This window comes from Ambystoma mexicanum, chromosome 11 (assembly GCF_040938575.1).
Source record: "Ambystoma mexicanum isolate Mex_15411 chromosome 11, UKY_AmexF1_1, whole genome shotgun sequence".
Taxonomy (NCBI): Eukaryota; Metazoa; Chordata; class Amphibia; order Caudata; family Ambystomatidae; genus Ambystoma; species Ambystoma mexicanum.
The window spans coordinates 1,101,047,824-1,101,073,782 of record NC_090934.1 but is presented as its reverse complement, the minus strand read 5'-3'; the positions used below and the strand labels follow the sequence as shown (position 1 = coordinate 1,101,073,782).

At 50.3% G+C, this 25,959-nt stretch overlaps 1 protein-coding gene across 10 annotated transcripts in view; it reads left to right on the top strand.

Annotated features, from left to right (window-relative positions):
• The window catches only part of HERC1 (HECT and RLD domain containing E3 ubiquitin protein ligase family member 1), a 3,379,312-nt gene that overhangs the window by 2,366,785 nt on the left and 986,568 nt on the right, over positions 1 to 25,959 (top strand). For all 10 annotated transcript variants that reach the window (XM_069624399.1, XM_069624403.1, XM_069624396.1 and 7 more), the window contains exon 50: positions 3,838 to 4,051. In XM_069624399.1, coding sequence (XP_069480500.1) covers positions 3,838 to 4,051 — 214 coding nt within the window. The remainder of the gene's footprint in view (positions 1 to 3,837; positions 4,052 to 25,959) is intronic.

Genomic DNA, 25,959 nt, shown 5'->3' with positions numbered 1-25,959 from the left:
GCAAGCAACAAAAAAGGGGGTGGGGGGTTAGAGCTTTTTCCAGTCTCCTCCTCCGCGACAGCCTCAGAGGGAAAGAAGGCATGAGACACCCCTTCCGGTCCAGGTTTCTCCAGTGGGGGGGCTGGCTTGCTCTCTACGCACATTTCTGGCAGCAGAATTTTGGGGACCCCTGAATCCTCTCCGTAGGATCTGCGGGGTACTGCCTCCCTATCCCAGCCTCTCCTCCCTCCTCCCCTCCCCTCCACTCCCACAGGTTGGGACAGCAACTCTTTTGGCGGACATCTGGTCGCTCATAGAGAGCCAGCGAGCGGAGGAGGTCCCAGCCTCCCAGCAAGGCTTGGGCTTTTACTCCAGGTTTTTAGCCATTCAGAAGAAGAACCAGGCTGGCCTGAGAGTTGTGCGGGACCTTTCCACCCTCACCCTCTCCTTACCCCTGCAAAAATTCAAGATGGTTATGCCAGCTTTTATAGTGGAGACTTGTGCTCCCTGGATCTGAAGGATGCGTACCTACTGGGCCTGATGTGGCAGCCCCATTGTTCTTTCCTACGGTTCAGGATCATTGGCTAACATTTTCAATACAAGGTCCTTCCTTTTGGCTTCAATTCGGCCCCCAGGGTCTTTACCAGGCTCATGAATATGGTGGTGGTCCTCCTTAGAGTGCAGGGCCTCCACATCTACCCACATCTACCCACATCTCAACGACTGGCTCGTCAGGGCTACATCTCCGGAAGCGGTTCACCACTCTTCGAATGCCCTTATGAACACACTGCAGCCCACGCAGACTCTGACATTCTTGGGCCTCATCTGGGATACGTGCTCCAAGAAGCTATTTCCGTCAGAGGACAGGTTCTCGGCCATCAAGATGGCCACCACCCACTTCCTCAGCAGAGAGGTGACCTCGGCATGGTGGTACCGACATCTCCTGGGTCTATTGGCGGCGGTCCTATTAGCCGTCCTGCACACAAGATTGAGTATGAGGAAGATTCAGCTGCACTTCGTGTCCTTCTGGAACAAACAGCGGGGCTCTTGATCCGAGATGATGGTCCAGGGACTGCAACCTACGGATGGGCAAGCCCTTATGGCCACCCACCCCGCAGGCCACCGTCACCACAGATTCCTCGCTCGAGGGCTGGGGAACCACCCTGAATGATCTCTTGGTCCACGGCACCTGGACTCGACAGGAGCAGGAATACCACATCAATTTGCTAGAGCTGAACGCCATCTGGCTAGCGCTCAGGGCATTCCTACCACTACTCAGGGGCAAAGTTGTCCTCATCCAGACGGACAACTCAACCAGCATGTACTATGTCAACAATCACAGAGGCAGCATATCCCCTCCTCTGTGCAGACTGGCAATCAGCATGTGGGAGTGGACCCTGGAAAATTACATCTACCTCACATCAGTCCACCTCCTGGGGGAATCCAACCTGGAGCCCGACAGGGTTAGCAGACTGGGAGGGGACAATTACGGGTGGCAACTAAACTACCTCGTTATTCAGGAGATCTTCAACAGGTGGGGTCATCCCCAGGTGGATCTCTTTGCCACCTGGCACAACAAGCAGTGCCCTCAGTTCGCCTCCTGGACAGGGCCCCGGCTCCCTGGGCGACGCATTTCAGCTTCAGTGGAAGGCATGAAGGCTTACGCCTTCCCGCCCATGCTGCTGACTGAGTAATTTGCAAAATGGAGGAGTCTCGCCAACTCAACATCATTCTAATCGCTCCATGGTGGCCAGCCAGGCCATGGTTTTCGGGGCTGATCAGCCTCTCAGAGATGACCCCAATTCACCTCTTGATGGGCCCAGCACATCTTCTCGCACAGCAGAGGGACAGGGTCATCCACCCCGCGCCACAGAAACTAGCCCTCACAGCATGGTTCCTGAGCAGGTAATGCTGTGGCACCTCAGCCTCTTACAGGTTAATGCGGAAATCATACAGGGTGCAAGGAGCAAGGCTACCAGGGCCCAGTATAAAAGCAAATGGATCGGATTCTGCCACTGGGCAGACTTCAAAGAAATCGATCCTCTGTCATGTACTTTGGACGACGTGCTCTCCTTCTCGGCGCACTGCGCCCACTCTGGCGTGCAGGTTGACACTTGCCGTGCATACCTCACAGCCATTGGAACTTACAGGAACTCGGAGGAGGAGATTCTTCCAATCCTATCGTCAAGAAACATTTGATGGGGCTCGCAAGTCTCTACCCGCCCGTCAAGAGGCCGCAGCCAGTGTGGGACCTCAACATAGTCTAGGGTGCCCTAGCGCACAAACCGTTCGAGCCAATGGCGTCCGCGGACATCAGGCTGGTCACCATCAAGACAGCCTTACTAGTCACTCACCTCGGCCAGTAGAGTCAGCGAAATCCAGGCGCTGGTCGCCTCAGAAACCATATACTACCTTTTCACAAGGACAAAGAAGTCCTGCGGACACACCCAGCATTTCTGCCCAAGGTGCCGTCTGCTTTCCACTTGAACGAGAAAATAGTCCTTCCTAAGTTTTCTGCAATCCCAAGGACGAAACACAGTGCGCTGCACTGCCTCGATGTTAGGCGTGTCCTGAAATTTTTCTTGGACAGGACCAAGGGCTTCCACAAATCGGATGCCCTTTTCGTCACCTTCGGAGGCTCAAGACTAGGCTATCGGGCCTCCAAGGCTTCCATATCCCGCTGGATTGTCTCTGTCATCAAAGAGGCGTACGAGGGCCAGCACAAGCCGCTTCCGGCCCACTTTTCACGCCCACACAGTCAGTGCCAAGGCAACGGCCATCGCATTCCAATGCAATGTCCCTTGGCAAGTCATAAGCACGCCCTTAGCTTTCTACAAGCATTACTGTTTGGATGCCAGCTCTAGATCTGATGCAGCTTTCGGACAGGCAATTCTCAGGAACCTATTTGCTTAAGGTGGTTCTCCTCTCCATCCTGTGGCTACATTCAATTGTAATCGCCCATGCAGTATGGAGGAAAGAGGATGGGATGTAAGAGTAATTATAAGTGACTCACTAACGTACTCTTAGTCCCCTTTCCTCCATACGTCCCACCAACCTCCCCCCTAATAATGGTGTCATTAGGCAATGTTAAACCTATTGTCGAAGCGTCAATAGGGACTGAGGTGTGGTGCCGGAGGGCAGAGCCAGGGCAGCGCATGCTCCCTGTGCCGCACCACTGCGTGCCTCTAAATTTAAAGGGGAAGAAGGTTTTTTTCTGGTGAAAAATGTTCCGTCTCCCATCCCTTGGAAGGGACGCCCATGCAGTATGGAGGAAAGGGGCCTAAGAGTATGTTAGTCACTATGGTGTCATTTCTACAAGCTTCAGCCTGTTAGTCTCCAACACGTGCGTGCTCTCTCTCTCTCTCTCTCTCTCTCTCTCTCTCTCTCTCTCTCTCTCTCTCTCTCTCTCTCTCTCTCTCTCTCTCTCTCTCTCTCTCTCTCTCTCTCTCTCTCTCTCTCTCTCTCTCTCTCTCTCTCTCTCTCTCTCTCTCTCTCTCACACTTACACACACTTACACACACTTTCCGGTCTCTCATAACAAACAGTGTTGTTGATAATATTAATCAAATTGTTCTTAAAGTAGCCCAGTTACTTGTATATAGTTATGGTGCTGTTTTTTTAAAGTATTAATTTGCTTCACTGCTGTTGATCTTATGTTTGTAATGTGCATTTCATTCACAAAAAAAAATGAACAGATGAGATCAGATAGCACACAGAGCGACAGTTTGTATGCAACTTTTACTTGACATGATTTTTGCCCCTCTGTTTAGAAAACCTCACACATTGATACCCTTGAGGCGCTGTTTTCTCTATATAGGGTGCAATGCAATTTCATTGTCTTTCCTTTTTCTTTTGCAGAATTTAATTTCAGCTGCAACAGGTGTCAATTTGACTACTGTTGATGATCCAATTCAGCGAAGGTTTCTGCCAAGTTTTCTCAGAGGAATAGCTGAAGAGAACAAACTTGTGACCTCTCCCAATTTTGTGGTGACCCAGGCTCTTGTGGCCCTATTGGCAGACAAAGGAGCAAAGCTGAGACCTAATTATGACAAAGTTGAAATTGAGAAAAGAGGTACAGTGTAATTATAATATATGTTCAAATTAAAGTCTGGCTCATTAGTAATATGTATCTCACAGAGGTGTGTGTAATATAAGGCCGGGAACCCTCTTTTTTGTGTGGGGGCCTGACTCCAAAGGGTTAAACAGAATTTATGAAAGGAAGGAGGAGTCAAAGGCTACCCTTGTCATTGACGCACAGGTGGTCAACTCTTTAAAGCAGTGGAGCTAGTTCCACATGTGTACTAGCTCATAAAAAGATCACCAAAAGATTAGGAGTATTTTTCAAGAACGAACAAAGATTTAATTAAATTAATTATTATTTCATGTATTGCTGAAAAACTAGCAATACGCAGACAATCTCTGTCTATTGCTAGTTTTTCAGCAATACATGAAATAAGTCACCTGCTATGTACTAACTCACTCATATTCATATTCAGTTTTGTATTGTATGTTATGCATATGCCCTGTGCCTGATAAGGCACATGTGTTCCTTTTTAAATCATGTTCTGTGTATCCAATTAAATCTTTGTTCGTTCTTGAAAAATACTCCTAATCTTTTGGTGGTCTTTTTATGAGCTAGTACACATGTGGAACTAGCTCCACTGTTTAAACAGTTGACCACCTGTGCGTCAATGAGGAGGGTAGTCTTTGACTCCTTTTTCCTTTCATAAATTCTCACAGAAGTGTGCCTGTGGGTTTGACCAGTGTTCTTGGCAGTGTGCATTTTCTCTAACTCTGTATTCAAGTGATCACTGGTTCTATAAGGGCCATGTTCTCTGAGTGTTTATAAGCATGTGGCAAATGTCAGGCATAGCTCCTGCACATTATCGCATTTGTGCATCAACACAGCAGGAATTCATAATGTGAAGGCATGAAGATGGATAATTTTGCATTGTTAGTATTGACTGTTAGCAACCTGCCCATTATCAGCTGGGCTGTGCATCACGTGTGTATCTTATATCTCCATCCAAGCTAACCACGAACAGCCTGGTCAGATTCACTGCATAGGGAGAGCATTATCCAGTTCCTACAGATGCTCAGAAGCTCTCAGAATCCTGTTCCTAGGTATTTTGATTTGCCCAGAGGAAACTCTATCCTTTGCTAGTTTTATGGCTCTGGCTTGGTTGGCTGTTTTCGGATTACCACTTCCATAACCCATTCCCCTTTCCCTTACTAGTGGCGGAGGTTCCTAAAGCTTAATCTATGGTTGGTTCATTGGTTTTCACAGAGTTAGTGAAAACAGTGTATGTTAGAGGTTTTGACGGGCATGTTGAGACTTAATACTGGGTTTACTGTTAGCTTTATTTGGGTTATACAACCTAGGGATTGTTTGTCTGAGCCTCAAGTGATGATGTTAGTAATGGTGCAAATAGCACAAGGTATCTTTCCCTGTTACTTACTTTCTATTAGGACCAGGGTCCTATGTTCTTCCTCTCTCTCTTAGTGCTGCCTCTGGCAGGTTAAACAGTCACTCAACCTAACATGTGACAACATTGCACCTATTTTTCGTAACATGAGAGCAGTGTTTTCTTTCCTCCCGCTATGCAGTTCTTTCCCCACTTATTCTGGGACTGGAATCTGTTACCCAATTATACTTATTAGGGCTACAAATAAAAGTAACGACGATTCACTTCAAAACAACATGAGTGAAGAAACGTGGGTTAAGTTGCAATGTAAATAAATCAATTCCTCAACATGAGTGAAGAAACGTGGGTTAAGTTGCAATGTAAATAAATCAATTCCTCCTTCTTGGAAGACAGCTAATGTTGTACCCATCTTCAAACGAGGAGCAGAGGAAGACCCAAGACATTATCGTCCAGTAGCGCTCCTCAATGTCATTGGCAAGGTATTCGGGTTATGCGCTCTGGATGCACTTAATCTGTGGCTGAAAGAAGTGGACTTCACTGACAATTATCAGACAGGCTTTGTAACGAACACAGGCACAACAGCTAACATCCTACTGTTGAGTAGCCTGGAGGCCAAGGTCCAACAGGGAGGTCCTAGAATCTTCATGGCTTTTTTAGATCTAGTTCAAGCCTTTGATCAAGTTAACAGGGATAGTCTTTGGGAGAATTTGACAATAAAGAATTGTTCGGGAACACTCCTGGAACCTATCAAAGCACTATATCAGGAAATATTTATGAGTGCCAGATTAAACAGAGCAGGAGATCTATCGAGAGAAATCCCCACAGCCCGTGGCTTGAAGCAAGGGTGACCACTGGCTCCAGCCTAATATAACGCCTATATGGCGGATTTTGAAGATTGGGAAAACATTAGAAGCTTCTCTCTGACGATTGGTGAAGCCAAGGTGTCAAGACTTCTCTATGCAGACGACTTCATTTTACTAGATCAAACTGAAGTCGGTCTGCAAAGACAACTGAACAACCTAGTGGAATACTTGAAGACAAACAACTTAGAATTGAATAAAACAAAAACCAAGACCATGCAGTTGGAAAAATCAACAAGGAAGGTGGAAAGGGGTAAATGGCACGTAGCAGAGGAGAGGCTTGAAAAAGTAAAAAGCTTCAAATACCTAGGTGTCATCTTGAGCAGTAACTGTTACGCTCACCTGGTCTCTGCTGAGGCGTTGGGGCACGGTTGCAGCCCTCCCTGAACTTTAATCACCCCTTCAGGCCTCTCCTTCAGTAGAAAAGCTGTGAGCGGTGGTACGTGGCGATACTGCTCCTGCGGGAAGATAAGAGTGTGTGAGTGCACCAATCTGTGATTGTTGTACCTCTTGAACCCTTCACCGCAAGGTACGGTTTCTGTGAGCATACGCTGGCCCATAATGCTCACCTGTGAATTATAGAAGATCAGCACTACGTCCTGCTACTTCTGGCCGGGGCGCATTGAATGGGATCCTAGTTCCTTCACTGATCCCTGATGAGGATTAGTCCGGTCCAGATGCGACAATGCTTCTCCTTATGATTGGTAGGTCTTTCTTGAGCTCTTGTGATGCTGTTCGTTCTGTTTAATTTCTTTATATGTTGCTCCTATTTATGCCCCCAATAATGTCTCTTCTGTTTTCTTCCTTTAGATGGAGATGCGGCCTGAATGCAGCTGTGAGACGCGAGACGCGGCCGGATGGAAAATGAATGCTACCGCAATGTTCGACGGCAGGTAAGTGATGGTTTAAGGAATGCGTGAAGTATGGCGAAGGGCAACCTTAAACTGTTATTTCAATGTCTAACCTTGTCTTCTATTTTTCCTTGCAGGCGCTGCTGTCGACGATGGAGCGTGCCGTTCTGCAGTGCCAAGATGAAGATTTCGGCGTTCCGGAAAGTGTAAAGATGAATACTTGGTTCGCCGAAGAGATGTACAGGTAAGAACAGCTTCCCCCAATTTGCTAAGTATGTGGGCAGGAAGCAGGATGTCCAGGAAGAAGGATCTTCAAAGGTAAGCCTGACTTCAGGCGACGGTGAGTGTTACGGTGCTTGCAATTGCAGAATAGTGCGAAGCGTCTGTCTTGAGGACCGGGCGCTTATATAGCTGAGATCGTGGGCACGCCCATTATGGCGGGTTTACCTGCCACTCCTAGAGAGTGAGCATGTGCGAAGGCAATCCATTAGCAGCCACATCCAAGAATACACTTGAGGCTGCTTAATGGATGGAATGTTCAAGGTTAATGCATCCTGCTTAATGGATGGAATGTTCAAGGTTAATGCATCTGAAGTGCTATGTCCATAATAAAAGCTTTTTGGTGTTAAATGGATGTTCTTGTTTACTTTTGTTCATGAGCCTGGTGCCAAAGGCGCCAGAACAGTGTCCACCCAGGTCTCCTTTGCATGCGACCCCTGCATGCCTGTGCCCCTGACTTCATGACCACCACAGTAACCCCACAGAAGTCCCCATGCAGGAGACTTTGATAGAAAAAATGAAAACTTTGACAATTCGGGCAAAGGCAGTGGACAGAAAGTACGGGCGGTTCTCACTTATTCCTGTAATGACCGTCTTCAAGGCAAACGTGGTGCCGAGTTTAACGTACTGCACAGAAGCAATACCCCAAATCCCTAAACACATCTGTGACAAAATCGAGGGCTACTTTTGACGGCAGGTCCTTGGCCTTCAGCAAACAACCCTGATACCCCTCATTAGGTGTGAACTCTGTTTATCATCTCTAAGGGGCACAATTGCTAGAAATACTATGATCCTATACAGAAAAGTCATCCTGGAACCAAGAACAACAATCTTTGAAATCATAAAAAAGGAAATCGACAGTGTGAAGAATAAAATGCTGACAACATGGGTCTCGGACAACACCAACCTCTTAGAAGAAATAGCTTCCACTGAAGCCACCCTTATAACTAACCCTAATAAAGTGTCAAGAAAACTGATGGAAATGGATTGGATTAGAACCTTGGAAGCAGCCCAACCAATCTATTGAAAGTCAACGAAGTAAGAGGTTACCTGAGTAAATTCCCAAACAAAAATCTTGGACGCACCTTCTTGAGAATTAGCCTAAATCTCATGAGAACAAATGAGATAAGGTTGATAAGAGGAGAATCCGACACCAATGAATGCAGATTTGGTAGCACAAAGGAACAGGTAGAGACCGTTTGTCACCTACTCTTGATGTGCACACGTGCACAGGCACCCAGACAGCAAGAGTCACTTACCTGGGCAAAGTTCTGACTTTGGCAACAACAAACGATGAGGAAGCATGGTGGTCGCTTATAAAGACTGGCGAAAAAACTCATTGGACAATTGCTGTGGCCCTATTTATGGAAAATATTGGCTTGGAACAGAAAGATATGATTACAAAACCACAAAAAACAGAGTAGAAGGACATCTAGATATTGACAATAATGTAAACAGTCTTTCACTACTCCTCCTTATCCTTCGCTGCTTGTCCCCTGGCTCTTCTCTCTCATTACGACTTTCTTTTTGTCATCTTTGTTGTTTCTTTCTCTCTTTTGGTAAAGCTAAATGAAGATATGTGGAAATATTATTAAGGATACATGGAATATGGATAATTTTGCAAAAATTGTAACACAATTAAGTCAAATAAACAAAAACAAAAAAAAATTATGCTTATCCTAGCATATGTTGTAAGGGGTGTATCGTGGAATAAAAATAACATTGCAGGATTGGGAAAGGTTTTTTTTTACAAATTTCCCATTTCTTTTAATGGTAGTCGCAGCATATCTCCCGACTGTGTGATCATGAACTGATTTTTGTGAGTGAAATCTTTTAAGCCCCACTCACATGTTTAATTCACTTTAGTTTGCAATGTGAGAAACCTGAGGGTATTCTCCCAGGTAAATGCCTTATTCAGGTGGCCAATGAAGAACTGGCCTTCTCAGATCCCAACCCGAGCGGTAGAAGAGCAGGGGAGAATCTCCTCGGTAGATGAACCGAGGGGAAATGCCCCAGGTGATACGCTGTGTTATACCGGGAAGAAGGATGAGGAGGATGAAGTCTGTGTGGCTTTTATAGGCTGCTCTACATATGCCGCCCTTCCACCCAATACATCTCCCTTTCCAGAATACAACAACCCGTCTGCATCTCGTAAACCCATCATCAAAAACAACTACTCCCAGAATCCCTGCTATCCTGTCTTCTATCCGGATTTTCCCAATCATTCTTCTTCACGTCCCTCTGATAATTCATTCCTGAACACCCAATCTACCTTGAAAAAATACTACCGTTCCCACAATCCCCTCTGTTCAGTTCATGATCCTGGCTATCCCCGTTTGCTTCATAAACCCTTCCAATCCCGTCCCTCTGTCATTTTCCCAACTACCAGTCAAATGTGACCAACAACTACAGTTCCCACTAACCCTCTTACTCATTCCACAAACCCTACACAAACCACCCTTCGGAGATCACCACAAACCCCTCTACTACGAGGGTTCTAATCCCATACAACACCTCTTCCTCTCTATATTCTGTGGATACTCTAACACCCTAACCCCCCCAATCCTCCCTCTTCCGACACGAACACTTTTCTGCACCACGAAAAACAACGAACTAATTCCAGTGCTGGTCACCTGACGTGTCCTAACCCAAAGGGCCAGAGAGAGTTAGGGCAATTGACCAGAATCACACACCCATCTGACAGCCCTTTCTTTTCCCCCCCAGGGATAAAAGGTGGAGCACTAGAGCACAGGGCGAACATGGCAGACTGCATGACCTGAGAGCTAACTCAGCACGGCAGTCCAAGAGGAGGAGAAAGCTCATACCGAGAGGGTGACAAGGAAAGAAGCAGCCTTGCCCTTTCCGACCAAAGCCTGTGAATCCTCTGCCAGCGTATGTTCTAGCAGATGTCAAAGGTACATGACACCCTCCTCCCCTGATAACCAAGCTGGGGAGAGATGCCTGTCTCTGTGGTACCAACCTTGACTCCAAAGAGAGAGAAAGCCAAGCAGTTCATCACATCCAGTGAGTCGAGGAGAAAGTCGATAAGTAACCGAACTGTGTTGAACGAAAAGTAGCAAACGTCTAAATTGAACTGTGAACGGCCAATAGAGCTATTGATGTAAGAAGGGGGAAAACCAGCAACAGAGGAGTTTGACACCACGTGGGTGCCCACTCAGGGCGATTACCCGATTGTTGAAACTACATAACCAGACTCCCTTGGGAAAAGGCGGAAAGTGGTCATACAGGGGTCTTGTAAAACAGTCTGTACAGTCGAAAGTCTTTAACCAACAGATTATTCTGAAGCTAAGGGAAATGAATCCTGCGTGGTGAAATTAGCGCATGAACAGTGAACTGTTCAGCAAGAGTTGGCAAGAGTGAACCCGGCAGAGGGATGCCAACAAAAAGGGGTGAAGCCTGAAGTCCCATGAACAGTCGGTTGACAGGATTGAAACCGACTGAGGGATGTCCACAGTGAACTGTTTGAGAGGACATTAATGTATATGTGAAAGGCCATTGTGACCCTGATGGAGGGATCCCAACATTCCGCCGGTGGGAGGCTGAAAATCGAGAGCGGCCTGACCCCGATCGAGAGAAACACGAAAGACCAGGGGAAGAGGATTGTCCCCCCTGGCATTTGTGGAGATACATTTGAAAGGAACTTTTTGTTTTGCATCAGGTCCTTGAAAGCAAGAGACTTTTTGGAGTAAAGAGACTTGACCATCGACGGCCCCGGTACCTGCATCAAAACTGTTGTCTTGTGCTGAAAAGCTTGAGAGTGTGCTGTGCTCAGGAGTCCCACCTTGTCCCTGTGCTCAAAATGTGGGGAAGGAAGACCCCAGCTTCCACATCCTGACTTATTTGTGAACACTTCTTTCTTCCTTATGAACCCCATCCCACACTCTTTCTGTAATTAGTTTTAAGGATTTGGCCATCATTTTTTTTTAAATATAGGCTTTTTACTTTGACAAGACACCACAAGGACTGCCTTGTTTTTCATTTGATGGTCGAAGCTTGCTCCCATCTTAGATTTAGGTTAGATGTTTTTCCACCCTGCCTTTACTGTTTAATAAACACCCTTGAAATGTGATCAATTGTGTCTGTCTTTACTGTTGCCACCATGAGTTCCTTACAGTGAGCAATGGTTAATCCTTATGCACTACACGAGCAAACGGAGCATAGCACAGGGGCAACGTGCTGGTCTCGGAAGCAAGACCACGAAGAGCTACATAGGTTTGAATCCCTGATCTGCACTTTGAAACCGAACTCGGGTATTAAGCGTGTTATAAAAAAAAATAACAGAAAAAATAATTAAAATAAATAAATGCTCCCTCCTTTATGACAATAGTGCAGGGGAACCCTGTTTTCCCTTTCTTTTTACACAATGGGTATTTTTCTCTTTCACATTGTAATCGAGGCAGGCTGGTGGCAGTGGTACCTTATTCTTTAACTTTTTAGGTGTGCCTCTTATTATCTTTTTTGTAACTGGGTTAGCCATGTTACCAGTATAGTGGGCGAAATGGCTCACCTTGTTAAGTCCTGTTTTTCTGGCTCACCGCTTTTGTTGGTCATCTTCATCCCAGTTAAGTGTAGGAAATGGCCACATATCGTTATTGTCTGTGTGGGCTTTGTTCAGAGCATGGGAAGTAGCCTGTATGTACTTGGTACTGGTATGGGCTGGTTAAGGGGCTGCACAAAGCCCCAGTACACATCCCATGCTTGAGTAAGGTCATGACTGGTGGAACTGGCTATCCATGGTAAAACGTGAGTAGAGGCCACGGATGGACATCAGGGTGTTGCTGCTGCAACAAGTACTGCCAAAGGCAACTTCTGGAATGCAAAGTTCTGCTCTCCACTGACCAAGGAAGGCCTCAGTGTCTCCTTCCCCTGAGCCATTGTGCCTGTAGCTGGTCTGCAACCTCTGAAGTGGGACACCTCTGTGTGTATGCTATGTGCTTATGTTTTTGATGATCTGGTGCATGGACTTGATGATCTTACGATAGACCAAAGTCTATCATCATCCTTATTTGCAAGGGCACGTGGCAGTATTCGAGAAGACCTCTGGCTGGCAAATGGATTTTGAATTTGCGGAAATCCTGAATGTGATCAAAGCTAATCTGTCGAGAGCCACTGGCCCAGATGGTCTCTCGAATGTCACCCTTAAAGGTAGCCTAGAGTTATGAGCCTCTATCCTTTACTACCTATTCAGGAACATATTGAAAACTCGATCGACTCCAGCAACACAGATATTGTCCCATATAGTCTCCATATTTAAAAGAGGGAACAGGCAGGACCCATCGAACCATCGCCCGATAGCCCTTGGATGTGCAAAGTAAGATATTTGCTACACTACTACTGAAAGGTTTGCTGAGGTGAGCTGTCCAGACAAAGACTTTGGATATACATCAATCAGGCTTTCATAAGCGCATTGGAACTGCTCTAAATGGCTCCTCTTGCTTCTGCTTCAAGTGCGGGCCCATATGCAACAGTATCCCATATTTCTCATATTTGTGGACTTGTCAGTGGCCTTCGACAGAGTAAACTGAGATATTTTGTGGGTCAAGCTATTAAACTGGGACAGTCCTGCCACACTAGTCAACATTCTTAGACATCTCCACACAGACACCCAAATTCAAGTAAGGCTGGATGGAGATGGACAATTTACAGACCTGATACCTACGTATCATGGATAATTCCAGGGCTGTGTCCTGGCGCCCGCTCTATTCAATCTGTATATTGCAGGTTTGGTAAACGCTCTTGCTGACTAAGGACTTTCCTACACTCTTAGTGGCACATGCCATCCAATATATGTTGTATGCCGACGACATAGGACCCTCATAGGACTACAATGTACCTTAAACTCCCTTCTTTTTTGCAGGGTTTAGAATTGGAGATCAACATTGCAAAAACGAAAGTGTGGCTTATCAATCACCCTAAAGCAAAAAGGATGAATTTTCAATTGTATGTTGATAAGACATAAGATATAGTAGAACATCTTAAATATCTTGGTTCAACATTCAAGCAAAAGAACTCTGTCTTGAATGATGAGTACAAAGATATATATTTTTTTATTTTTAAAGAGTACAAAGATATTCCGTCAACCATAGAAGCCCTTTCATCTCAACTGAAATAAAGTTGATAATAAATCTGGCGCTTCTCTATTCTAGCATTGATTAAATGCTACAAAGCCAAGACCGCCCTTTGTATATTGTATTGTATGGTGCAGAATATTCTTACAATCAAAATGAATGGTCCTCCATTAGGGGACAATTGTGACGTCGTACTCTGCATTTGCCTAAAGGAGTCTGTGTTCCAATTACAAGGTATGAGTTGGGCCTTAGCTCCCTACTTTCACTGGTTGAGTGGAAAAGATTCTCCAGCATGGGGTCTGGCATGGATTCACATGCTCATGAATATTCCCCGTCGTCAGGCTGGGAATCCTCGGTAAAGAAAAAACCAGTATCAGTTTCGTTTCTGATCTGACTTTCGTAGTAATAACCAATCACTGGTCTCTGCGTCATACTGACCACAGCCAATGACTGCCCTCTACCTAAGCCCCACCTCTGGCAGCCATCTTCAGATTTTTACCGCACGTTCATGTGTTGGGATCCTCGTGCTATTGCTCTCGAGCGTTAGTGCTATTTTTTTCACGTTTTTTCTCAAAAACTTCGTTTTTTCGGTCAAAAGAGCCTCAAGCTCCACCGACTCTCTATCCGATCAACGGGGACCCGTGTCGGATTCGTCTGCGCCCCTCAAGGGTGAAGATTCGTCGAGCTAGGCTTTTGGAGGACTCCAGAAGTTTCTCAGGCCCGGTCATGGCCCAGGAGAAGGGAAGCTCGACGCCCGGAAAGCTGTTCAGGGTCTGCCCTGGATGCCAGCTGCAGAACGTCTTCAAGGAGGACGAACACTCTTTTTGTCTCTACTGCCTACATGAGGACAAGACGCACGTGGAGAAGGACTGTGCGTTTTGCGGCAACATGTCGGAGCGGACCATGAAGGACCGCCATCAACGTCTCGCCAACTAGCTAGAAGGGAAGAGCCCGTCCGGCGAGAAGAAGAAGAAGAAATCTGAGCGGTCTTCTAAGACCTTTGAGGACGCCCCGGCGACGGGGGTCCAACATAAGGCCAAGCACCGCGAGTCCGCTGGCACCGGGAGCGCCGAACGGTCGGGCTCTACGGGCGCCAGGCAGGGCGCACCCTCCCCGGCACCATCAACCACGAGCCAACGCTCTGGGTCGGGTAAGAGGAAGGCCGAGCACCCGGCGAAGCTCCTGGAGAGGCCCCGGTCGAGCTCGAAGGCCCCATCGGAGGGGGAGCGAGGCGGTGTCCCCCCCCTCAAGGATAAGGCGGTGAGCGCACCTAAGGTGGAGAAGGCCTTAATCCATCCGCCCAAGCCCTCTATCGAAACTGTCGCGGCGGCCCTGGCTCAGCCTGTGCAGGCTACACCAGTGGTGGCGACCTCGGGGCTCAGAGTCTCCCTGCCACCTCGGAGGGAGTCCTCTTTTGTGCCCATCGATAGAACCCCCGTGAAATCCCCCGAGGGGAAGAGAAAGGTGGGGGGCAGGGCGTTGTCGTAGATTCGGCTTCAACCTCGGAGGAGGAACTGGTCGAGGTCTTAAGCCACGGCCTCGGCGTGGAAGAAGACCGGCCCGTCGGGATGGATCCCGACGCAGGTGACGACGAGGGTACTGACGGGGCCCCTGATCGCCCGTCGGATTCCCCTCTGCCAGCACCGCAAGACAACTCGGCGGCCATTTTGTTGGCTATACAGTCCTTATGCTCAGAGATAAGGACGAGACTACCGTTGCCGACGGAGGAACCTCTCCCGTCGGGGGACCCAGAACCGGGACCTTCTGGTGTTCCCCCTACTAAGAAAAGAAGGATCCACCCCCCACCTCCTTTTCAGCCGTCGCGCCCCGTCCAGCCCTCCTCCCCGTCCACCCGAGGGGATGATACGGGGACTGACACGGCAGCGACGGGTACGGACGACGAGGTATACGACGAGGATGTACCGTCGTCGCCTCCCACCAGGGCTTCTCCGCCCGACGAGATTGGATCGTTCCACTCCATGATCACCAGGGCATCCAAGCTTTTTCAACTCTGCCCTGAGGAGAAGAAGAAGGAAGGTTTCCTTTATCAGCGGCGCGAGGCCAAGAGGAAGACGGTCCTCTCAGTGCCTCTATTGGACGACATTTGGGATGAGGGCCTCACCCTCCTCAAGAACCCTTCCACGACGCCAGCTAGAAGAGACCGGTACGAGAAGAAGTACCGGGTCCCGGACACGGCCCCCCTGTGCCTCCGGGCGCAGCCTACCCCGGACTCCGTCGTCTCCGCGGCGGCCAGGAAGAAAGCGGGGGGGGGTGCGGCCTCCACATCGACTTCCCCACCGGACGGTGAGGGAAAGAAATTGGACGCTATGGGACGCAGAGTCATCTCGTCGGCAGCGACGACGATTAAAGCGGCCAACGCCTTGGCTATCGTGGCCCGCTACGACAGGGAGCTCTCGTACAAACTGGCTCCCCTGCTGGACTTCCTGCCGGACGACAAGAGGACAGAGGCCCTGGAGATCCTGCAGGAAGGTGAGGTGGCTTCGGACCACGCCATTACCGTTGCGACGGACATCGCCGACACTGGGTTCCGCCAGTTGGGCAACGGCGTTTGCCTTAGGCGGCGTGGATGGCTCAAGGCTACGGACTTCCGTCAAGACGTTCAGACCAGAGTCCTGGACATGCCCTTCGATGGGAACAACCTGTTTGGCAAAACAGTGGACGATTCCCTTCAGGCCATTAAAGCGGACACTGAGACGGCCCGGGCCCTGGGAGTTCTGCAACAACGACGGACGCCCTTTCGGAGCAGCGGAGGCAAGGGCGCCTCCAAAGGTTCCGGCGGCGGTTTCTCCACCTACCGTCAAGCGGCCCGCTCGTCGTCTCAGGAGGCCTACAGAGGACGAGGCAAGTCTGGCGGACCCTGCCGTCGTCGCCAAGGAGGTCAAGGCGGCAAAACCTCGTCCAAGCAGGATTGAACCGGCCGTGGGGTCGGGCGCCCACCGAAGCACCCCGGTGGGAGGCCGGCTGGCGAGCTTCGTCAGCGTGTGGGAGTCCATCTCCACCGACCGTTGGGTGCTGGACGCCTTGGCCCGGGGCCACGCGCTCGAGTTCCAGAGAAGGTGCCCGCGCGTCCCCCCCGTGGCCAGGAAAGAACTTCACGTCCCTCAACTTCTCCTGGAGGTAAAAGCGATGCTCAGGAAGGGCGCCATCGAACTCGTCCCAAAGAGGCTTCGGGGCTCCGGAGTCTACTCGAGATACTTCCTCGTGAAGAAGAAGACGGGGGGATGGCGCCCCATCCTGGACCTGCGACGTCTGAACAAGTTCATCAAGGCGCAGAAGTTCCGGATGGTCACCCTCCAGCACGTCCTGGGTCAGCTGGAGGAAGGAGACTTCCTGTCGTCGTTGGATTTGGAGGATGCCTACTTCCATATTCCCATCCTAAAGGGGCACCGAAAATTCCTCAGGTTTGTGGTCCAAGGGCGTCATTACCAGTTCAAAGCCCTCCCCTTCGGACTACGGTCGGCACCCAGGGTATTCACCAAGTACCTCGCACCGGTGGCGGCGCAGCTGCGCCACGAGGGGGTCCACGTCTACCCCTACCTGGACGACTGGCTCATCCGAGCCAAGACGAGGGAGCTCGCCGTGGTTCACACGGCAAGGACGGTCCAACTTCTCACGGACCTGGGATTCTCCGTGAACTACGCCAAATCCCACCTGGTACCCGCGCAAGACGCTCTGTTTCTGGGAGCGAGGCTCAACACAGTGTCCCTTCTGGCCTCCCCGTCGGAGGAGAGGACCAGGACCATCCTGGGCAAGGTGCAGCGGATGTTGGTGGCCGACGCGGCCAAGGTGAGGTCCATCAAGTCCCTCCTCGGAATGATGTCTTCCTGCATCTACCTCATTCCCATGTGCAGGCTCCGGATGCGCCCGTTGCAGGAGTTCCTGGACGCGCGCTGGATCCAAACGACGGGCAGCTTCGAGGAAAGGATCACACTCAACGAGAGTTTCCGACGAGCGATCCGGTGGTGGGGCACCCGCGCGCATCTGACAGCGGGCTTGGACTTCCAGACCCCAGCCCACCAGGAGACAGTGACCACGGATGCCTCCCTGGAAGGGTGGGGGAGCGCACACCGAAAATCTGCACGCAAGAGGCCTTTGGCTCCCGACGGAGAAATCCCTACATATCAACGTCCTGGAGCTCCGTGCAGTGTTTTGGGCCCTCGGGTCCTTCCTTCCGTCCCTCAAGGGCAAGGTGGTGAGGATCTTCACCGACAACACCACCACCATGTTTTACATCAGGAAACAGGGCCGAACCAGGTCCCCAGCACTGTCCAAGGAGGCGCAGGACCTGTGGCATTGGGCCATCGCCCAAAGGATATTTCTGGTGCCGTTTCATCTGGCAGGGATAAAAAACACCATCGCCGACCCACTCGGCAGGGAGCTGTGCTCGTGCCACGAGTGGGAGCTACGGCAGGATCTAGTGGATCGCCTCTTCCGACGGTGGGGCACACCCCAGATCGACCTGTTCGTGACGGTGACGAACTCCAAGTGCCGGAGGTTTGCCAGCAGGTTTCCCCAGGCGAGGAGCATGGGCGATGCTTTCTCGTTCCCCTGGGAGGGCCTGTTCCTCTACGCGTTCCCTCCTTTGCCACTGCTAATCCGGCTCGTCAACCAGCTCAAGAGGTCATGGTGCAGGATGATCCTCGTCGCACCTGCGTGGCCGAGGCAGATATGGTTCCCGGACCTTCTGGACTTGTCGGCGTCCCCGCCAATCAAGCTGCCGGTGGACGCGGATCTACTCTCCAGAGAAGGAGGCGCCATCCTCCACCACGACCCGAAATCGCTGAACCTGCAGGCCTGGCTCCTGCAGCGCTAGAGTTTGGAGGATACGACATACCGGCCGACTGCAGAGAGGTTCTTGCAAAGGCCAGGGCGTCCTCGACTCTTAAATGCTACGGACACAAATGGAAGAGGTTCTCTGTCTGGTGCCACGCACAGAAGATTAACCCTCTACGGATTACGGCCCCCCAAGTACTGCCGTACCTGCTGACGCTGGCCAAAGCTGGACTGGCACACGCGTCCATCAAGATTCATCTTGCTGCGATCTCCCGATACACCAGAACCACGGGGCGGACGTCCTTGTGGTCTCATCGTCTGGTGAAAGAGTTCATGAAGGGACTGTTCAGATCGTTCCCGCCGGTGAAGGCTCCGGCCCCGGCGTGGGAGCTCAACGTGGTGCTGACCAAGCTCATGGGACCTCCGTTCGAGCCTCTGCACTCAGCTCCGTTGAAATTTCTGTCGTGGAAAACAGCGTTTCTTGTGGCCATCACCTCCGCACGACGAGTGGGAGAGATCCAGGCCCTTTACTGCAAGGCCCCGTACTTGACTTTTCACGACACGAGGGTAGTGCTCAGGACGCACCCCTCCTTCATGCCCAAGGTACCGTCGGACTTCCATCTTAACGAACCCTTGGTGTTGCCTGTGTTCTTCCCGTCGCCTTCGTCGCCGGCTGAGAGGACTTTGCACTCGCTGGATGTGGCTAGAGCGCTGAAGTTCTACGTGGACCGCACGAAGTGTTTTCGGAAGACGTCACAACTCTTTGTGAACTTTGGACCTGTCAATCAGGGGAAGGCCCTCTCGAAGGCTTCCATTTCCAGATGGCTCTCCGGCTGTATTATGTACTGTCATCGGTTGGCAAACCGACCGCTGCCTGGCTGTCCGAGAGCCCATTCCACCCGAGCGATCGCAGCTACCACGGCGTTCCTATCTGGTGTGCCCCTGCTGGACATATGCAGGGCTGCTACGTGGAGGTCGACGCACACCTTCACGAAATTCTACTGCGTCGACCGGGATTCCAGGGAGGAGTCCAGGGTCGGCCAAGCAGTGCTGCGCAACCTGTTCGCCTGAGGTGAGCCTGGTGAGGAGGTAAGATGCTTAATGTTGAGTTTGATGTGATGCTTAATATTGAGCCTTTGCCACCTCCCGTGGTTGTGCATGTGTGTACTGCTATGTATTCTTTATTCATGAGCATGTGAATCCATGCCAGACCCCATGCTGGAGAAGGAACAAGTTACTTACCTGTAACTGTTGTTCTCCAGAATGGGTCTGGCATGGATTCACATGCGAACCCTCCCGCCTACCCCTCTGCGGCTCTTCACTTGGTCATACTGCCACTTCACGTGCTTCCAAATCTGAAGATGGCTGCCAGAGGTGGGGCTTAGGTAGAGGGCAGTCATTGGCTGTGGTCAGTATGACGCAGAGACCAGTGATTGGTTATTACTACGAAAGTCAGATCAGAAACGAAACTGATACTGGTTTTTTCTTTACCGAGGATTCCCAGCCTGACGACGGGGAATATTCATGAGCATGTGAATCCATGCCAGACCCATGCTGGAGAACAACAGTTACAGGTAAGTAACTTGTTCCTTATCCTTATTTGGAAAGTTTTTAGATCCTCCTCCCCATTCTTTGTTCTGTAAACCCAATATATTGTAGCAAAATTGTTCTTGGGTAGCTTTAAGTGAACGTATTTTAGCTGTGCTCAATATAGATTCTTTGGATTTAATTCACTACCTCGATTTCAGTCAAAAAGAAGCTACATATAACTGAGTGGCTTGGTACAACAGATTGTGCCAATAAGTACAAGCTGTTCACTTATTGCATTGGAAATTCATTTCGCGGGGGGAAGGCTGCCGGGAAAGGCTACTAGCCTGTCTGTGCCTGTCCGGGCCAGATACAGGCCCCTTACTACTTGCACCTGATTTTTCATCTAATCAAGGTAAAAGGCACACTCGCTCATCTACTCATTCTTGCCCTCTTGTTACACCCAGGCACCTGTTGCCCTCAATGGTTATCCACTAATACCATTGCTGATTCCACCCGACCTGTCCTACCTTGCTTCCTTGTTCATGCCGAAACCAGCATCACCTGCCTAACTCTTTCATGCGCTGGGAGCCCTTTGCTGTCTGCCCTGGCTCTATTGCCACCTTGTATCTTGTGGTACCCTCCCACCCACTCGATCCCTGCATCATATATGCCTCATTTGTGCCCCGGGGTTGCTGCTGCTTACCTGCAGCCTCTGGATCCTTGCTTCGCTCCCGGCATGTCCCGTGGAACGCTCCCAGTACTGCACCAGCTCCACGTGGACCTCTTTGAACTTCAACATTGCCACATCACATTCTTCCTTTCACCTCCTTGCTTGGCCATGGCTGCCTCCCTCCCAAGATGCTGCTGGCTATAACGCTCTCTCCTACCTCGGCACAATGCTCTGCACTGCCACAATCCTATGTCCCGTCCCCTTTCCTCCCTCCTGGGCGTCCCTCGCTAGGGACGGGAGATGGAACCTTTTTCACCAGAAAAAAGCTTCTTCCCCTTTAAATTTAGAGGCGTGCGGAGGGCCCGGCCCGCGGAGCATGCACTCCCCTGACTCCGCCCACCGGGAATGGGTTGGTTTCACCAGCGCCCCTCGGTTTGGCTTCGGCCTTGTAATACCACACACTCTTTCCCAGATACTTTCTTCTTTCTATTTGTCTTCTTTTTATCTATCGGGTACTCTGGCGCCACGCTCGTCCCCGGCGCATGTCGACGTCGGCTCTTCTCTACGTCCGAACTTACGCTCTTTGCCTCCGCTGCCTTGGGCCCGACCACGACTGGGAGGGTTGTACTGCATTTGACACGCTTACACCGTGCACTCTGAAGAACGGGTTAGCTCGGTAGAGGGAGCTCTTCGAGAAGTTGCCTCCAGAGGACTTGAAGGACTTCCTCAGACACAAGTCAAGGCCCAAGGTAGAGCCGCTTTTTTCCATTGCACCCCACAAGGGCTAATCCTTCCCAAGGAAGTGCCCGAGCAGGAGGAACCTTTCAGGTTCTCGCACTGGTACCAATGCTATTTCAGCTACCGGCCGCCAGGCCGAGGGGCCATTGGATCCTTCCGGGGACAGTGCTGAGGGACCGCAAGGTTCTTTTACCAGGTGTACACCCGAGGGGCTACTTCCTAGTACCGGGTAGATTTCCGAGGTGGCGCCAGCACTACCAGCGATACTGCCGAGGGCAACACGCCTACCAGGCCCCGTCCTGAGGTGTAGTGTAGGACTCATGCTCCTCCGCCAAGAGTCCTGGAGGAGGCTGGGGCCAGCGAGCCAAGCACCACGACTTTGGCACGTGGCACGCAGCTTGACAAGATGGCTGCCACGCCAGACAAAAAGGCAGCTCGTCCGATACCGCCCCTTGGTGCAGAGCAGGTGGGAGAATGAGGTGAGACTGGTGTCCAACAGGTACGTGGTTTACAGCTTATCCATCATCACCGCAGGGCAGGTTTACCCCGCAACCAGCAAGACCGAGTACGCACCGGCCATAGCAGCCGCCCACTAACCCATCAACATCACCTGCCACCTCACCGGCCTGTGAGGACAAGGTTACTGAAAAGTTCTTCACTCTCATGAGATCTCCTCGGATGGGGGCCATCTTCCGGGATGTGATTAGGAACATGCTCCATCCAGCCCCTCTGCCTGTGCCTATAGTCATTCCTCCTATGGCTCCGGCGCTGCAGGCCCCCGTGCAGCCCCTGCTGCCCTTGCCGACTCCTTTGATGCCGGCTCCCCTGCCTCCCACAGTTCAGGTGGTTTAACACCAGCCTCTGCAGCAGCCACTGGCTCCGGTCTTCACACTGCAGCCCTCGGCGCCCAGCACTCCTCTACCCGCTCCGGACAAACGAGACACCTGGACCCTGAAACGCTGTCTTCAGCCAAGGCCTTCCATGAACGGCTCGCAGGTTTGGCAGAGTATTTGGGGCTTCCTCAACCCGAGATCTAACAACCGGAGGCGGAGGTCTTGGTTAACGTCATCACTCTACGCCCTGTGGCTAGAACGGGGATCCCGATGCAGAAGGACGTTGTCACCTTGGCCAAAAAGTGATGGCTTACACCCCATTCAGCCCAGCCTGTCAATCGGCGCCTCAACGCCAAGTATAGGCAAATGGAGGGGGATCCACTCTTGCTGTCGGCACACCCTCAACCGCACTCTTCGGTGATCACTGCGGCGTCACTCTACTCCAAGCTTCAGTCGTCCTCGGCCACCTCGTCCTCGGCGCTGCTAGGCAAGGAGAAGAAGGCTTTTTCCAATGCCTCACTGCACGTTTGTCAATCCAATGCGGATCACATGCTGGTAGCCGTTAACCAGAGGCTTTGGTGGGAAATAGCTGACTTCCTTTCCGGACCTCTGGTGCAGAGCCAGGAACGTTTCAAGGCGAGGCTGGCCGAGGCTAAATTGGTGGCGCAGGACATCAAGTCCACCGTGGCCCACATTGACACCTCTGGCCAGGCTATATGCATTGCCACGGACATGAGAAGGACTGCCTGGCTGCGAGCTATCAAATTCAGCCCGGATGTCCAAGAGCGCATATTGGACCTTCCATGCAAGGGTGGTGACCTCTTTCACTCCACCACTGATGAGCTAGATAAAAATGAAAACAGGTCCCAAACTGCTAAGTCTTTATCCTTACGAAGGCCACGCCCTAGGCTTATACCCAGTTGCATCAACGCTTCGATAAGGGGCGTATGTTCGGTGGGTTCTGGGGCATCCAAGAACGGAGGTCCAGACAGCCTGATAGTTTTCAGAGTCAGCACCAGGGACACACAACAAAAAAGCGGGAGAAGGGCTTCTTTCTGTCCCCCTCCTCCACACCAGCCTCAGAGGGAGAGAAGGCATGACGCGCCCCTTCAGGTCCACTTGTCTCCGGTGGGGGGGGCAGGCATGCCCTTCACATGCAGTTTTGACATCAGAAGTTCGCAGACCCCTGGATCGTATTCGTAGTTGTTGGGCAGAATCCTGTGCAGTGCCCTTAGGGACCACTACACACAATTAAGACTACAGGTGGTAATACAAGTTCACCTTTGGTACAAGCATGTACTACTATGTTAAAGTGGTAGCAGTAGCGGAGCAGCCAGGCTTATCTCAAGAGTATATGAGCAGTAGCAGAGATTACACAAAGGGACCACAATTACTGTGACTCAAGCAAACACTGACTCAAGGTTTCAGGTAGAAAAATATAAGTACATTTATTTTTAAACCATCGGTAAAACACAACACTTCTATTAATTCAAAACCACACTACAAACAACCAATTCACTTTGCACAGTATAATTCAAGGTAAGTACCCTATGTGTTAACGGACCGGAGACGGTACCGGGAATACATATGGGATCACTTTTTGACAGTAATGACAGTTCGTTCTTACGAAAGATACGCGTATCCGCGGAAAGAAATGTTACCGGGGCAAAAACACACTTAGCACCTGAGTTAACCAGAGCGAGTTGGGGGCAAAAATCATAGGCAATACTTTTGTCAAGGCAGACAGAATCAGAGAACCCTTGCTGACAGAAATACAAAAGTCAATAGGCCGGAGCCGGTGTCAAGTGGAACCGGGTTCCTGTTGTCGAGGATCACACAGTCAGAAATGTCAAGATTCAACGTTGCCAGGAGTACTTGGATATTGTCAACAGAGGAAGCAAAAGTTATATGAAGGAGGGAAGATGAGGGCAAGCCTTGGATGAGGAGAAAAGGGATTCACCCTAGCTCCTCGAAGCAGAACACAGTACCTTAATCAATTAAGAAGCTGGTGCCACGACAGTTGTTCCTGGTAGTTTCCTGCAGACCCACGGTTCCTGGTGCTTCGGTCATGGAGACAAGAAGGAGGAAGTCTGGAGGGGTCTGCACTACTCTGGGATGAAACCAGCAGCAGCGACGGTGAATAAAAGGTGCGCTCCTTTAAAAACAGGAGAGGCTCTTCAGGTGGCTATCCGGACCACTACAGCAGTGTGAAGCGATTTCGTCCACTTACCTCAAAAAAAACTGTCAATACTATCAGAGACTACTACACCGTATTAGGCCGTATCTTAATGCCACAAATTGCGCCACTATTGCTAGAGCCACGATTTTGTCCCGACTGGACTATGGGAATGCGCTGATGCTCGGTTCAAGTAACTCCTGCATTAAACAATGCCAAATAATCCAAAACAATGCCGTTAGAACCATCACCGGGAAGTCCAAGCGTGAGCATATTACCCATGAACGCAGAGGCCTTCACTGGCTCGCCATTGAGGAGCGCATTAAATTCAAATCCTTGACACTGGTCCACCGCTGTCTTTATGGCACGGCCCCCACATACCTAGAGAAGGAATTTCGCTGGTACGAACCAAGCCGCTGTCTTAGATCAGCAAAAAAAGGGCTACTCAAAGTTAGCCATACTAAAGTCAAAGCTAATGGACTCGGGAGAGCTTTCCCTACCAAAGCTATAGCACTCTGGAACGAGTTGCCTGACAATCTCAGATGTGAAAGTAGGTACTTGCTATTTAGGAAGCAGCTGAAAACGTTACTTTTTCGGTAAGCCGTTACATATTCAGCACAGACTCCCTTGAGTCCCCCGTCCTTTCTTTTTTATGTTGTCCTGTGATCTGTCCTCTCGTGTGCTTGTCGCGCCCTGATGCTTGCGAGCTCCGGCGCGTTACAAATATATAAATAAAATAAATAAAGAGGATCCTCTTGCTGTGGAAGATGAGCTGGTTGTCCCCACCAGGCTCAAGGGAAGAAGACTCCGGACTGGATCTTCTCTGGTCGTCGAAGGGTAGATAGCTCAGGACTGCAGCAGGGCTTCACCGGGACGGGGTAGTTGCAGCAGCCGTCGTCTTCTCCGCTTCTCTTCGGTTCCTTGTAGTTCCAGTTGCGACTCCGACTTCCAGCCCAAGAGTCCTGCCTTTTCATGCGAAAATTCCCCATTCACACAGCCTGGCTGTCAATCACGCAGCATGGGGGTTGTCCAGCCCGGCCAACCACCTCAGCCAATCATGGCAAAGTGCGACTTGGGTTTCCTAGGATACCCTGTGCAGGGGTGACTACACCCCTCCCTCACATTCCGCCCACCTAGACACCCAGGTACCTATAGGAGGGCTTCTTGGCAGAAGCCAGCCAAAAGACGGTGAACAAAGAAGGCAAACCTGGTTTGCTGCGCAATGTAAAACACAAGAAGGACTTTAACGGAAATAAATGGCGAATAAACCCGACCGTAGCCAAAAGAAAGAGTATTTGGTCAAGCGGGTTTATGTTAGAGGCTACTAAAATAGCATAAAACACTACCACGTTATGCAATATAATCGCGGTAGGAAAGTTAGGGTAGGTACCACTGCCACCAGCCAAGTCTTAGTGTTAAGGGAGCGAAACAAGGCTCCAGGAGGTACAGATAAAAAGGGCTACGAATTAACCCTTTCCAATACTCCATGTAAGATGGGATGTACTGGATCTGTGGTTAAATACTATGTAAAGTTAATGGCAACTTTACCCTTTTCTGGGGGACAGTAGTCCGCCCCAGAAATGGAGTTGGTGGGAAGTCTAAAGGACAACCCTTGTCACTGCACTGAAGGTGCTGTGTAACACAAAAGAGTGGGGCTACTGAAGTGGTGTACTCCAGAGTCTGCAATCACTAAAACAGCTGAAATACACATGGCGAAACATAGCTAAGAGTGGG